Source organism: Mus musculus, chromosome 12 (genome assembly GCF_000001635.26).
Source record: "Mus musculus strain C57BL/6J chromosome 12, GRCm38.p6 C57BL/6J".
In the NCBI taxonomy this organism is placed as follows: domain Eukaryota; kingdom Metazoa; phylum Chordata; class Mammalia; order Rodentia; family Muridae; genus Mus; species Mus musculus.
In genome coordinates this window covers 80,661,851-80,677,959 of record NC_000078.6, presented here as the reverse complement: position 1 = coordinate 80,677,959, position 16,109 = coordinate 80,661,851, and the positions used below count along the sequence as shown (strand labels likewise).

Below are 16,109 nucleotides of genomic sequence, written 5' to 3'. Positions count from 1 at the left end.
CAACTACTCTTCAGAGGACCTGGGTTCAATTCCCAGCAGCTGCATGGAAGCTCACAGCTGTCTGCAGCTCCAGTTCCAGGGGACCTGGCACCCTCACACAGACACACATGCAGGCAAAACACCAATGCACATGAAATAAAAATAAATTAAAAATTTTGGATGATTCTAACAGACTGTTGCGGCAGACCTGACTCGACCGGAGTGCGTGGCAGACTGTTATCTGCCAAACAAAATAAGCATGACTGGTTAAATGATACGATCTTAAACACTGAACTGCTACTATATATTTATGCAGATATTCTTAGAACTGGTATTCAATTTATATGAATATTAAAGTCATAAAAAAGACTAACTTGAAATTAAGACACTTATTTTCTACAGATTTTTACTTTCAATTTTTGTCATGAGTTGAGAAAATACTGTCCATGAAAAATTCACCCTAAGATACCCTACCAGATTTGTTGAGCCTTTTGATATTGTGACAGAATGTTGTGGCATACATAGACAAGACAAATGAGTTGCCAATAAAATAACATAAGAAATAAAAAATTGTGTCCTGTTTCAGTAAGTTTATGATTTTGTGTTGGGTCACATTCCTAGCTCTCAGTCCCACGCAGCTCCCAGGCTGCAGGCGGAGCCTATGAGAGAACCAGACACACCCGGGACTGCACAGTGAGGGAGGCTCACACTTACCTTACTTAATCCTAAGTATGTCAGCATGGACATGGCTGGTGCTGCCAATGCAAAGACCAGCAAGTGCTTTCTGATTCGATTCCGCTCCAGACCAGCATGCATCAGGAAGGAAACCAGCCCAAATGCTGCTGGAGCCTGGAAATGACAAAGTAGCCCCTGTATCACTTGACAAGCAGGGCTTGCTTTCACGTCAAGAAATGCAGGTGATGCTATCTGAATATGAGAGACCCAGGCATCCCATCAAGAGCAAGTTTGCCTTTTAAGAACCAATGTTCTCACAAGAAAACCCTACATGTGTCTGTAGATATCTTTCTTGTTAGTATTGTACACAAGATTATTTTGAATTTTTTTTTTTTTTGGTGTTTTTGAGACAGGGTTTCTCTGTGTAGTCCTGGCTGTCCTGGAACTCACTTTGTAGACCAGGCTGGCCTCGAAATCAGAAATCCGCCTGCCTCTGCCTCCCGAGTGCTGGGATTAAAGGCGTGCGCCACCACGCCCGGCTTTTGAATTTTTAATTTTTACTTACTATACTTGTGTGTGTGAATGTAGCCACCTGTGTGCCACCGTGTGTGTGTGGTGGTCAGAAGACAACTTTTGGGAACTGGGTTGTCAAACTTGTTTAGCAAGTAGTTTTACCCATGGAGCCGTCTAGTCAGCTATGTGAACACAACTGTACGAAAAGCAGAAATTGGGGGCTGAGATTTGGTGGTCAGCGGCTAGGAGGACTGGCTGCTTGCTCTTCCAGAGGCCCTGAGTTCAATTCCCAGCAACCACATGGTGGCTCACAACCAACCATCTGTAATGAGACTCTGTCCCCTCTTCTGGCATGCAGGAGGACATGAGGACAGAGCATTTATAGATATAAAAAAGGGGGTGGTGGTGGCTATCAGAATCTGCAATGGGTCAAGGTGTTTGCTCTGCAAGACCTGGGACCCGAGTTCAAACCCCAGGACTCAGATAAAGGTAAAAGAAGGGAATCAATTTCACACAGCTGTTCTCTGAGTTTTATCATGCTAACAGTGGCATGTGTGTGCTCATGTGCACACACATATAATAAATACAATTTTTTTGTGGGGTTTTGTTTTTTTTTTTTGGAGACAGGGTTTCTCTGTGTAGCCCTGGCTGTCCTGGAACTCACTCTGTAGACCAGGCTGGCCTCGAACTCAGAAATCCGTTTGTCTCTGACTCCCAAGTGCTGGGATTAAAGGCAGGTGCCACCACCGCCAGCTATAAATATACTTTTAAAGCTAAAAAGATACCACATTTCAGAAATGCATCAAAGTCAAGAAAATTTTTAATTACAAATTTGTTCAATATCCAATCTTGGCTTACCTTGTGTAGCATTATTGCCACGAACACAATTAACTGGACACTAGTTTGTGAAGTAGAGGCTGCTGCTCCCAAAGCTACACCATCAGCTAAATTGGGAGACAAGGAAACAAGATGCTATGAAGGGAGGCAATGCCGGGCTGATAAATGGGCTTCAAAGCTAGGCACAGCTGGACTTGGATCTCGGCAAGCTATTCGATCTCAATGAACTTCACAACCACCTTCAGGGTGGGGTCAATAAGCTGGGTGGTGATGGACACACCTTTAATTCTAGCACTCGGGAAGCAGAGGCAGGCAGATCTCTAGTTTGACGCCAGCCTGGTCTACAGAGTGAGTTACAGAATAGCTAGAGGGCTACACAGGGAAATCCTGTCTGGAAAAGCCAAGGGGGGGTGGAGGGGGGAAGATGTGGACAATTAAATGTGTAGTCTTAGGGGTTCGTGAGTGCTAAAAGTAAAAGAATAAGAATAAATGCATCTGGCCCCAAGTCACCCATAAGTTAGCTGTCTTTATTGCTAAAAAAAAAATATGAAATACAAACAACCATTGATGAGCCAAGCTGAAATAAGAATGTGCTAACGAAGAATTTCAAAGCTCATATTTTTCTGTCTTCAAGGCTTGAAGCTTCAATACAGATGACTCACACATGATGGGGACTCTCTTAGTTTCGGTTACTATGCTGTGAGAAAAACACTGTGACCAAAGCAAGTTGGGGAGGAAAGGGTTTGTCCAGCTTACACTTCCATGTCACTGTTCATCACTGAAGGAAGTGAGGACAGGAACTCAAACAAAGCAGGAGCCGACGCAGAGGTCATAGAGGAGTGCTGCTTATTGGCTTGTTCCTCCAGGCTTGCTCAGCCTGCTTTCTTCTAAAACCCAGGACCAACCCAGGGATGGCACCACCCACAAGGGGCTGGGCCCTCCCACATCAGTCGCTCATTAAGAAAATGTCCTACAGCTGTATCCTTTACAGGTATTTTCTCCATTGAGGTTTCCTTCTTTCAGATAACTCTAGCTTGTATTTAAGTTGACATAAAAAGGTCAAGAGAGGGGCTGGTGAGATGGCTCAGCAGGTAAGAGCACTGACTGCTCTTCCAAAGGTCCTGAGGTCAAATCCCAGCAACCACATGGTGGTTCACAACTATCCATAATGAGATCTGACGCCCTCTTCTGGTGTGTCTGAAGACAGCAACAGTGTACTAGTAAGTACAAGTATAAGTATATAATAAATAAATCTTTGGGCCTGAGCGAACGGGCTAACTGAAGTGAGCAGAGGTCCTAAATTTAAGTCCCAACAATAACCATCTTACAGCTATACTCTTCTCATATACATAAAATAAATAATAAATAAATCTTAAAAAAAAAAAAAGGTCAAGGGAGGGACTTTGGATGAATGGGTATGTTGGAACAGTCTAGAAATGGAGCCTGTGAGGAGAATTCTGACTGCTCATGAGAACACTCCAAGAAAACAAGTCTTGTAACCCCAGTTTCTTCAAAACACAGACTTGCTCGCAGAATGTGTTTTATTGCTCATCCCAGGTGTAGTGGATAGGAGTGAGTTTACTTCAGAGAACTCATTATTGTATGCTGATGTTATTCAATTAAATATTTTCCTTCACATATCTTTATGGACATGTTTTTGCCATGTGTGGCTTGTCCTTGTGATTGTATACAGCCTGAACTCATGAGATCTCAGGTGACCTTTCTTAACTCTCGAGTATAAATCATCTGGGGCTCTGAATAAAGTTGGCTATTGCGTGACACTTCAGTCCACCTCATTTATTGGCTCCCTTCTCCCAGGTCCCACAGCCTCTAGTGCAGTGATAGAGGTGATTTTGTTAGAAAGCAGAAACCAGGAGGTTAGGAGTGAGCTACTTTTCACATACCTTTATTTGGACCTGACAGAATCCTATCTCCCATCAGGTCTAGGTTTGGGTTATGGTGCTAAAGCCAAGTCCCATCTGCCACACTGAGTCTTCCGCTTACTGCCTTAGGCTACACTGGCAGCTGAGCTGTTTGGTGCTGATATGTGCAGCCTCTTTTCCAGACAGATCTTAGGGTAGAGGTCAGCAATCTCCTTAAAGCCCAGACAGGAAATATTTGAGCTTTGTAAGTTACTTGGTCTCTTGTAACTACACAACTTGGTCACTACTGTACAAAACAAGCCACAGGTGATATAGAACATGTGGGCATAGCTATCTTCAGAACAACACTATCACTCCATACCATAGTTTCCCAGTGACATGAAAGATCTTTCTGTTTGGCAGTGCTGAGAATTGAACACAGGCCTTTCACACACTCAACAGATGTTTAGTCATTGAGCTACAGCCCCAGACTCTTTTGGACAGGGTCTAGATATGTAGCTCAGGCTAAAATTAAGTAGTCAAGTTGGCCTTGAACTCTGGATCCTACTGCCTCTACCTCCTGAGTGCTTGGAGTACATATATATGCTACCATGCCTAGCTTATACTCTGTGTTTAGGTATTTAAAATATAGAACACACTCTTAGCTTGTAAGCTCGATGCAGAATATGCCAGGGCTAATGCTACCGCTAGAGGGCTCTGTTCAGCAACCCTTGCCCAAGAGCATTCAGTGTAGAGTCTCTGTGAGGTTAGGAGCAGTCTCACTGCAATGCTGACTTACCTGCAGCATGGACGACTAGCCCCAGGGTGGTGGTGATTTTGGAACTGCTGGGCCTTGCTGTTTCTGGATCTACAGAGAATGAGAAGGTATCACTAAGTAGTATGACATAAAAGGAAAAGAAACACCTGTCTGAAGATGGTCCATTTCTTATGATCATTGTTATTTTAGAGCTGGAGTCTCACTGGGCACCCCTGGCTGGCCTTGATCTCCAAATCCACATCTCAGCTTCCCAAGCGCTGGGATTAAGGCTGTATAACACCGCATCCAGCTATCTACAGATTCTGAAAGCTCAGACTTTGAACTGCTTTCCTCACTGCTCTCTTCTCTTCAATGCTCTCCTTGTACTAAAGAAGTGGGTGTGAGGGAACTCTTGCCCGGGCTTCCCTGCATAGCTCTGAAATGCATAAGCCCAGCTGCCTGGACTCCTCAGTCTGCAGAAAGTGCTCTACAGGCTCTGGTTACTTCTAACTCCTGCGACTGTTTTCATGCAACCTCGGTCATATTTTTCTTTCTATACTATGCAGCTATTTTCACCAATTTAAACCCAAGTTACAACAGTTTCCTACTGCTTTGCTCACTTTCCCCAAATCACTCAGCTGGAAGTGTCACAGACATCTTTAAAAGGCACCACCCTTCTGCTGTCTCTTTTAAAGAGCTCTGATCTTTATCCTATGCTATTGGGTAGGTTTTCTCCTTTGGCGTTGAGGATTGAACTTGGGACTTGTCCATGCATTTGAGCACTCACTCTCCACTGGGTTATAATGCCCAGCCTCAAGGGTCAGACTGGCCTTGAACTTACTCTAAAGACCACACAGGCCTTGCATTTGTGGCTTCCCTGCCTCAGCCGGAGTAGCTGGGATTACAGGCCACATCACCATACCTGGCTTGAGGACGGTTCTTAAACTATGTATTAGCTGTCTCCAAGTATTTCTCAGTTTCTAGACCAGTTAACATAGTTTCTCTAGCACTTTCTAACCATTCTTGCCCTCCTTTCCCCCAAGAACTTGTAGTTCTTGGCAAGCTTACCCAGATTATCAACCCAAAACCTAGACACTGTTCCAAGTCAAATCCTAGGACCACATCAATCAAGAAAGGATCAGAAAATAATCTCAGCTCAAAACAATTGCCCCCTGGCTCAACCAAGATTCTGTGTAGGGGAGACCAATGTGCCACTTCTGTATCACTGTCCTCCATCCCTAGATTGGCTGTAACCAATTCCCCGTATTTCTTTCTCTTCCTTTTTACAGTCTCATAGAATATGGTGCAGCACTAGGCACCCCCCATGTTGCTTTATAAGCTCTCTCCATGAATATATTACTGTCTTTATAGGAAACAAGTAGGGGTTGGGGCAGGGCACGAAGGTCCACCCCTAGCTAAGGAGCTATCAGCCTTTGGTAGTTCCTGGGAGAGGAAGGGTCAGTTTTCTTTAAGGGTGTTACTCCTAGTAGGTGAACTACTCCCCAAAGCAGCCTCTACAGCCCACACCCAGAGTACTGAGCATCACAAACCAGGCTCCTGGAGGAGCGAGGGGTGAGAAAGAATACACAAGATCTTGGAGAAGCTGAAGGGGTGAATATAATCAAAATACATTATATACATTTATCAAAGAATTAATAAAAATATTTTTAATACGTTAGGGATTTAAACATAGTGCTTTTGGAGCCAGAGGTGGATCAGCAGTTAAGAGCACCCATTGCTCTTGCAGAGGAGCCAATAAAGTTCTATTCCCAGCACCAACATCTGATGGTTCACAACAACCTATGGCCAGCTCCAGGGGATCCAATGCCTCTGGCCTGTGTGGGCACCCGTGTGTGTGTGTGTGTGTGTGTGTGTGTGTGTGTGTGTGTGTGTGTGTACTTCTTTTTTTTTTTTTTTAAATCAAGCAAGAAAACCCAATAGTTGTGATAAATCTACAGGAAGAAATTGCAGTTCAGCATAATTTTGATAAGTGTATTAACTTTTCCTGACACTTGGTAATACATAAACCCAGAGCTATGTGTGCCACCATAACAAGAGTAATCGTAGCACTTGGCAACAAAGGCAGAAGGAATGTGTGCTTGAGACCAGCTTGAGCTACACAGGGAGACTCTGTCTCCAAAAAAACTTAACTAAAACTAAAAAACTGAAAATCGAAGATACACACACAGAAGGCAGCAAAAACAGCACCCCTCCGGAGAAAAGAGAAAGAAGAATAAACACATTACATTTAACTCTGGGTACATGATTACAGGGCACTAAAAATTCTTTTTGGGAGGAGGGGGAGTTATGGGAAGAAGGTTCAGCAGTTCGAGCACTGGCCACTCTTCCTGAGGACTTGCGTTCAATTCTGAGCATCCACAGAGATGCTAACAAATGTCTGTAACTCAAGGTCCAGAGCAGCGGACATTTTCTGATCCGCTCTCTCTGCCTCTGTGGGCACTATATAAATGTGGTGCACTAGTCTACCAGCAGACAAAACACAACACACATAACATAAAAAGAAGTAAAAGTGACTTTTAAAGTTCTCTTTGTTCAGTGTTGAGGATCAAGTCTAGTTCTTACATGTGCCAGGCAAGTACTCTGTCAATGAACCCGATCTCTCATGGCCTACTTGAAAAATTTTAACTCTAGCTGGGCGTGGTTAATCCCAGCACAGAGGCAGAGGCAGGTGGATTTCTGAGTTCGAGGCCAGCCTGGTCTACAAAATGAGTTCCAGGACAGCCAAGGCTATACAGAGAAACCCTGTCTCAAAAAAACAAAACAAAACAAAACAAAAAACAAAAAACAAAAAAATTAACTCTTTACTTCCCAAATATTACAGCATAGACTCATGATTATCTCTGGTCAAACTTAAGACATATTAAGTCATGGAGAACTCTTGGTGCTAGGAATTTGGCAAGAATTTGACAAGGGCTAGGACAAGGAAGTAGGGTGAGATAAGATTTTGACATTGACAAGACTCAAGATGAATATCCGAGGAATGTATTGTACACATGGGACTTGGTTTAATGCCCTGTTTGTTCCTTGACTATTTTGTCTTTGATCTAGAATTGATCCTAGTCGGGCGTGGTGGCGGGGGGGGGGGGGGGGGCAGAGGCAGGCAGATTTCTGAGTTCGAGGCCAGCCTGGTCTACAAAGTGAGTTCCAGGACAGCCAGGGCTATACAGAGAAACCCTGTCTCGAAAAACTAAAGAAAAAAAAAAAAAAAAAGAATTGATCCTATTCTTTGCACGCACCTAGAATGGTGTAAGAGCAGACTGGAAAAAAAAATAACCCTTCTTCAGCTTCAGCACTGGCTGGAGTCATGTTATAATATTGTCTAAATGTCTTTTCTTTTTAATCCTCACTCCCTACCTTGAGACCCTATTGACTGATTGAGCTGGGTTGGTTATTAATTATCCCAAGGAAACCCAGGCAGTGGTGGCACATGCCTTTAATCCCAGCACTTGGGTGGCAGAGGCAGGCGGATTTCTGAGTTCAAGGCCAGCCTGGTCTACAGAGTGAGTTCCAGGACAACCAGGGCTACACAGAGAAACCCTGTCTAGAAAAACCGAAAAACCAAAAAAGGAAAAAAGGAAAAAAAAAAAAAGTATCCCAAGGAAGTCTATGTTGGGGTCTTTCTTCAATCATTCTCTACATTGCTTTGTTTTGTTCTTGTTTTGTTTTGTTGAGACAAGGTCTTCAACTGACTCTTTCATCAATTCATCTAGGCTGGCTGGCTAACAATACCCTTTAGGGATCTTCCTTACTTCCTACCCCCAGCTCTGAGTTTACCATGCCCGACTTTTTACTTGGGTACTAGGGATCCATCTCCCAAGCCCTAGCAAAACCAAATCAAATCAAAGTGTTGGGTTTTGTTTATTTGTTTAAAATCGAGTCTTCTATGTAGTCCTGGTTGGTCTAGAACTCACTATGAAGACCAGAGTAGCCCTGAACTCACAGAGATCAGGCTGCCCTGTCTCCCAAGTGCTGGGGTGAAAGGTGTGCTGCACAAGGATGGGGAGACATTTCTTTAAAGGTGCAGTATGGCCTCAGCGGCACATTCAGCACTTGAGAGGTGGTAGAAGAAGAAGAATCGGAACTAAAGGTCATCAATGGTTACATAAAGGGTTTGAGACTGACCTGGTATATATGAGACTTTATCTCAAAGTAAGCACCTTTTAAAAAAGATACAATAAATACAAGGAAATGGAGAACCTTTGTTGACACCCAGAGTTTTGTTTCTGACAGTATGTCAAGTGTTACTATGTAGCCAATGCTGGTCTCTACTGAACTTACAAGCTCCAGCCTGTGCCTCGTGGGAACCCTGATCGTATCACATGCCACCAACCATACCTGCCTATTCAACCTGCTTTTGGTTTTGTACCATATTTTTTTCTTCTTAAGGCTTGGGATTAAAGCCTTGCCTGCCAAGCCACACCATCTTCAGGCACAGAGCTACATCAAAAGCTTTGCTCATTTATTCAGTCCACGATTAAAAAAAAAATAACTTTTATTTGGAAATAATTTTTAATCTTGAAAAAGGCTACAACAATAGTTTAAGAAAAGAATCGTATGTTCCTGACCAACTATCTAAACATTTGGAACCATCTGCTCCAAGTTTGCATTCATACTTCCCATACACAAATCTTTACCACAGAAGAGTAAGTTGTACTCATCATAACTGCTTATCTTTAGAAACTTCAGTGTGTATTTCCTGAGGGAAACAATATAATCATAAAGGATATCAACCTCAGCAAATTTAGCATTATTTCTGATTCCTGTTACACATTCAACTTGTGTCAGCTTTCTGATAATGTTCCTCAGAGCACTTCCTTTCTAGGAAGAGTCAATTCTAAGGTCACATATTGCATTCAAGTGGAGAATACATTTACTTCCTTGTATCCACGGGTTTTTTTGTTTGCTTGTTTTCCTCTTTCTTTCTTTCCTTCCTTTTTTTTTTTTTTTTTTAAAGAATAATCCTCCCTTTTAGAAAACTGTACCTCTGCTGACCACGGGTGCTTTTCATGTTGGATCACATACCAGACATTGTTAGTAGTACTACCTCATGAATAATCTAGGTTCTGTTACATTTTTCTACAGAATTCATGTTAGTTTGTTTCAAACTGTAACCTGTTTTTTGGACAGCTAGGTTTAATTATTTTAGCTTAATTGCTTGGAGTCTGCCCAAATGAGCCTGGCTTGGGAGTCAGCAAGAGACCTGAACAGCTTACTCACAGACACTGGGGCTGAGTTCTAGTGTAACAGGTCCCCAGATCTTAGCACAAGTGACGCCATGATGGAAGTACCCATTCAGGCCTTGGAACCCAGCACACAGGCAGCAACACTTGCCAAAAGATGAACAAAGTCCTAATCCATTAAAGTCCATAGTTCTGGGGAAGTCCCTAAATATACTTTGCTTTTGGATTCTACAGTTCTGTTTTTGGCTAATTGTTCTTGCTAGCTGAAGAGTGTGAACCCAGGGTGTGGTTTTGTGCTAAAAGAGAAAGGCTCAGGGCTATCTATACTGAAATCCCAAAAACCCAGTGTAGTCACCTGCTAATAAAGACTTTCTATTGGCTTAAACTCATGTCTGAGTAGTATTCTCTGGTGGATACCCCACAATACTAGGATCCTCCCTTTTTCGGGCTCTGGTTGTTCAGAGTTCTGTCTCACAAACAGTGAGGACTTTCTGAGACAAGGTCTCAAGTAGTTCAGGCTGACTTCAAACTTGCTATGTAGTGGAGACGAGTCTGGATCCTCCTGACCACACCTCCCAAGTCCTAGGATTACAGATGCAGCAATGCTAGGGAAGATGGAGGAGTTTCTATCACAAGGATGCTGTTAATATCCTATAAAAATTGGCGTCTCTGTTCCGATACTGATGCTCTGTAAAACGTGCTTGCTCTTAATGATTCTCTGCTCTTTAGCTGGTAGTTTTAAAACTTTTATCCAGGGTTTAGAGTTATCCCAAAGGAGAATGGTCTGATGGCTTCCTGAGCTACAGCAAAGCAGAATGCTGGTGACCCTGATGTGATCACCTGGCCAAAGCACCACTGGACTTCTTGTTTATTTACGTCTTTCCTCCTTGTGTCTAATAAGCAGATCAGAATTTACTCACTATCAAGTTTTTTGCTTGCTTGTTTGGTTGGTTGGTTGGGCTGAGTTTTTCTGTTTGGTGGTTGGCTAGCTTTTCGATAGTATCTCATTGTGGAACTCTATATGGAGACCAAGCTAGCCTCAATTTCTTGTAGCCTTATGTACTAAGTGTATATATTTAAAGAGCAACATTCCAGTAATTGGGCTATAGGCTTTAGGCTGCCTAAGGGCTCCACAGCACAAAACAGGTTAGGGGCTTCTGCCCTGGACTCTCACTCAAATGTGACTGCTTTAAGCCCAGCAGGGTTGATATGTCAATAAACAGTTGCATCACACCACAAATCACTAGCTCCCACAGTTGAATAAAATACCTGAGAATACCTAAGGAGAACAGGAGTTTAGCATCTAAGTAAGCTCATTGGCGTAGACCGAATCATTCAATTTATAAATTTTCAAATTACAAAAGTGCCTGCACAGCCCAGAATGCCTGAGAGCTACTCACCATCACTGGAATGCACATGGGAGCTGCCAATCTGGTCCACTAGCAACATGAAAACGAAGCCCAATACAAGGGACACACCGATGTAGGCATGTAGCTGTGTGTGGTCATGGCTGTGCTCATGTTCATGAACAGATGATATTTCTGCTGCTTTGTCTGAGGCAATCCCATTCTGCTTCATTTCACTGGTTTGGTGGTGTTTCCCTAGAGCAAAACAAACCACAAAATGTGACAACTTCCATTTGTATTTTAAGGGCCACTGCATCTACTGTTAAGGACACCTTGTTCCTATACTGTAACCTAGGCAACCATAACCCCCTTCAGTTTAAAAGGTTGTAATAAAAACAGTCCCAAGATAAAAACATTTTTCTGCTTTTGGCATACAGACCTTCTGACTGCCTATCAACTTAAATTCTTGGACACAGAAGCAAAGCACCATGCAAGAATGCAGTGACATCTCAAAGGACCCCAAATCTAAATCCTGCTTTTCCCCCCCAAGATAGCACACGAAACCAGGTAAAGAAAGAATAGTGGTAGTAAAAGCAACGGTAGTACAAAGTCACTACTGTCACACCTAGGTTGACACAAAATTTAAAGCAAACAGAATGGTAACCAGTCAGCTTTTATAAAATATCAGCCAGCAAACACACGAGCACACAAACACATTCACACGCACGGAAAAATTTTATACACTATATCTTGATTAAATTCTCTCCCCTCTGTACCTCCTCCCAGATCCTCTCCACTTCACCCAACTCCATATTCTTTCTCTCTAAATAAAACAAAAACAAAGACAAAAAAATTAAAACTAAAAGAAAAAAATCAAGATAAAAGATAAAGAGATACTGAAGCAAAACAAACAAACACACACACACAAAATAAGATATATTTTATGTTATTAACTCCTGGGGATGGGACCTACCCTGGAGTGTGTTGACCCAGTTTCTATTGGAGAAAATGGATTTTCCCTCTCCCAGAAGGTTTCAGTTGCAAATAGTCTCTCACTTAGGGCTATTTTGTGTCCTGTCTCCTCCTCACTGCTGGGATTTTGCCAGGTCTGAACCTGTGCGGGTCCTGTGTGTGCCTCCCTCCCAGCCTCCGTGAGTCCAAACGAGCACCAGCCCTGCTGTGTCTGGAGACACTGCTTCCTTGGAGTCATCACCTCCTCGGACTCTTACACTCTTTAGGCCTCCTCTTCTGTAAAGATCCTTGAGCCGTGAGGGGAGGGCTTTGATAATGGCCTCCCATTTAGGGCTGAGTGCTTCAAAGTCGCTTTATTAGCTACTATTTACTTCACCAAGTAGCTTTGCCAATGAGGGTTAAGCCACACTCTCCACCGAGGTTAGAGCGATATAGAACTACAAATTGTTCTGTTTACTATGTTCCTTAATCAGAAGAATAGCAGTGGGCTCTCCCCTAGGCCCATGACTTACCTAGTCTCAGGGTCTTGGCCACTCTAGCAGTGTCAATTATAGGTTCCATCTCATGCAGTAGGTCTTAAATCTAATCAAAAAGACTGGCTAACCCCATAAATAAGGCTGAAAATCTTTGTACGTCTGTGCATGTGTTATGCATGTATGTGTTCAACTGTACATATGCACATAGAAGTCAGAGATCAACACCAGACATTTTCCTCTATGGCTTTCCACTGTATTTTCTCATTTATTTATTTGTATGGAGGGGGTGTTAATGCACGTGTGCAATGGTGTACTCGTGGAGGTCAGAAGATAACCTGGGGAGGGGGGAGTCAGTTTTCTCCTTCTACCATGTGGGTCCTGGTGATGGAACTCAGGAGACTGTCAGGCTGGACAGCAAGTACCCTTATCTGCTGATCTACCTTGATGGCCTGTCATCTTATTTTTGGGTCTCTCACTGAGCTAGAAGTTTACCTTTTTTGCCTCCAAGGGCTGGCTAGCAAGCCCTCCAACATCCCTCCTAGCCCAGGGGTTACTTACAGACACATACAACCATGGCTGGCTCTAATTTTTTAATATTTATTTTATTTGATCAAGGTTTGCACCAAAGTCCCAGAAACCCTCTAAGGCCAAGCAACATGTGACAGGACCCAGTTCCCGGAGTGGGCTGGGCATGAAGCTGAGGGGAAGGCAGAGTTGCTACAGGATGTTGTTACAGGTGCTGGAACACAAGCCATCTCCTGAGGGAAGGTACAGCACAGAAGTGGAGGCCACTGGAAGACAGGCCAGAAATGCCACAGGGGACAGAGTTGTGGAGCAGGGCTACCCAAGTCCACTGGAGCACATGAAATCCTACCATGACTAGTCAGTCGCTAGACACGAACTGCAGGCTTTGGTGTTTAGGATTCCAGTTTGCTTTGAGATGATCTTTCTGAAGTATGGAAAGTGATTCTCAACCTTCCTAACGCTGCGACCCTTTAGTGCAGTTTCTTACACTGTGGTGACCCTCAACCATAAAATTGATTGTTGCTACTTCATAACTGTAATTTTCCTAGTGATGAACTGTGATGTAAATACCTGACATGCAGGAAATCTGATGTGTGACCCCCGTGAAAAGGTCATGTGAACCCCAGGTTGTGAGCTGCCGTTCCATACTGACTTCCAAATGTTTACTCTGCCACTGTATACTTTGGGGGAAGTAACTTGTGTGTGACTTTGCAGGAGCTCACTGTTAAGAGACTGCCTTGAATTTCAGAGGAAACTTTGGCTTTGTAAACAGTTTTGAAACTGCAAGACTATGGGGACCTTTGAAGTCAGATAAAAACATTTTGTATTATGAGAAGACTGTGAACCTATGGGGTCAGGGGTAGAAAGTGATGGTTGGAAGTAACAGTTTGTTCCCTATAGGCTCAAGTGTTTGGAGACTTGGTTCTCAACCCTGGTGTTATTTTAGAACCAGTTATGGGACTTTTAAGAGGTAGGTCTTGGGGCTGGAGAGATAGCTCAGCAGTTAAGAGCACTGACTGCTCTTCTTGAGTTCAATTCCCAGCAACCACATGGTGGCTCACAACCATCTGTAATGGGGATCCAATAGCTTCTTCTGGTGTGTCTGAAAACAGCAACAATGTACTCACATATATGAAATATATAAACCTTAAAAAAAAAAAAAGAGGTAGGTCTTTACTGAAAAATAGATAACCAGGCTTGCTGGTTCAGGCCTTAAGGGTTAGATCTACCTCTGCCTGAGTCTCTCACTTCCTAACTACCAATACAAGTTACCAACCATCCCACATGCCTGCCACCATAGCCTTGAGCCACTCCTGCACCCAGGCTTTCTCTGCCACTATGGACATGACCCCTTTAAACTGTGAGCCGAAATATCTCTCTTCCCTTAGTTGGTTTTCCTCAGGAATTTGGTTAGAGTAATGAGAAAAATTACTAATACAAACACCACAGAAGGCACCTGCCCAAATGATAAATTTGCCAGTAAATTCTAGCAAACGCTTAAAGAAAAAAATATTAGTTCAGTATCTGCTTCCAGAGTAATTTTCAACTCTCTGAGTTTCATCCCAAGTACTTATGTAAAAAGCCAGGCGAGGTAGTGTGTGCCCCTTTCCCAGCACTGAGGAGCTGAGGCAGGAGGATCCCTGCAGCTCTCTGGTCACCCAGTCTTGCCAAATTGGTGAATTCCAGATTTTGTCAGGGACCTTGTCTCAAAGAATAAGGTTGAGTATATCGGCCGAAAGGCTAAACATAAATGCAACCAAGCCCGGTTCAATCCCAAGGACCACATGGTAGAAGAGGAGAAGTGACTCCCACAAACTGTCCTTTGACCTCTGCACATGCAGCATGGCATGTGTGCACCACCCTCATACAAAACCGTAAACACAACAGGAAGAAGAAAAGGGGCGGAGAACTAGAGCAAGAGACCGGATATCAATCCGGCTTCCATACTCATGTGCACACATAGTAACATGTACTCACACTCACACACATATATGTGCATGCATCACACACTCACAACAACTGTTACACTTAAAAAGACTGAAATTACTCATTAATGTAAGCAAATATTAGGTAGTGTTCACAAGCTATGGCATTCACAAAACTGCTAAGGATGTGCACAATATCTAAGATGTCCAAAGGCATCTCTTAAGCACGCTCTCAGGACAAACATAAGCTATATCTAGGAGAAATTCCATAAATTCTTCTGCCAACACGTCTCAAGTGAGGCTTGTCTCTCACCCTCCAGAACCTCTTCATAAAGTGCGTGCACTCCTTCCGGGACGATGACCGCCAGTGCAGTTCCACAGAGAAGACCAGCACCCAGCACCGTCACCAGCTTCAGCCGCTCCTAGAAAAACAACAGAAGAAACCATTAGAAAGGCCGACTGATGATAAGGGAACATTTTCTATTCATGAAACCAACAGCTGCAATGGCTAGTAAGCATGAAAAATGGTTGGCTTCGTAAGTAATGCCAGTAAAGACAGAAGCTGGGTACAGGCTTCTGAGGAGGCTGGCACAGGAAGACTGCTTGGGCCCAGAGGTTTGAGGGATCCTGGGCAGCACAAGATCATGACTCTTTGCTTCTTCATTTGGAGGCAGGGTTTTGTGTAGCGTAGGCTGGCCTCAGAGTTGACAGCAATTAGGAATGACCTTGCATTTCCTCCTGCCCCTCTCCTGAGTGCTGAGATTACAGACATGAGATCCACACCTGGCTTTATGCAGTGCTGGGGACCAACCTGAAGGCTTCCCACATTCTATCAGCTGAACTACATCCCAGTCCACTTGTTTGTTTTATAAATAGCTAATTTTTAAGAAAGATTTATTTATTTAATATATGTAAGTACACTACTGTAGCTGTCTTCAGACACACCAGAAGAGGGCGTCAGATCTCATTTCCGATGGTTGTGAGCCACCATGTGGTTGCTAGGATTTGAATTCAGGACCTCTGGAAGAGCAGTCAGTGCTC

The 16,109-nt window shown here is 43.4% G+C and overlaps 1 protein-coding gene across 5 annotated transcripts in view; it reads right to left on the bottom strand.

The window, feature by feature from the left end:
• The window catches only part of Slc39a9 (solute carrier family 39 (zinc transporter), member 9), a 39,460-nt gene that overhangs the window by 5,383 nt on the left and 17,968 nt on the right, over positions 1-16,109 (bottom strand). For 4 of the 5 annotated variants that reach the window (XM_006516034.4, NM_026244.2, XM_017315121.2 and 1 more), the window contains 5 exons: positions 15,382-15,490; positions 11,225-11,425; positions 4,666-4,734; positions 2,026-2,111; positions 694-828 (listed from right to left, as the gene is read on the bottom strand). In XM_006516034.4, coding sequence (XP_006516097.1) covers positions 694-828; positions 2,026-2,111; positions 4,666-4,734; positions 11,225-11,425; positions 15,382-15,490 — 600 coding nt within the window. The remainder of the gene's footprint in view (positions 1-693; positions 829-2,025; positions 2,112-4,665; positions 4,735-11,224; positions 11,426-15,381; positions 15,491-16,109) is intronic. The other variant, XM_006516033.4, reaches the window with a different exon arrangement.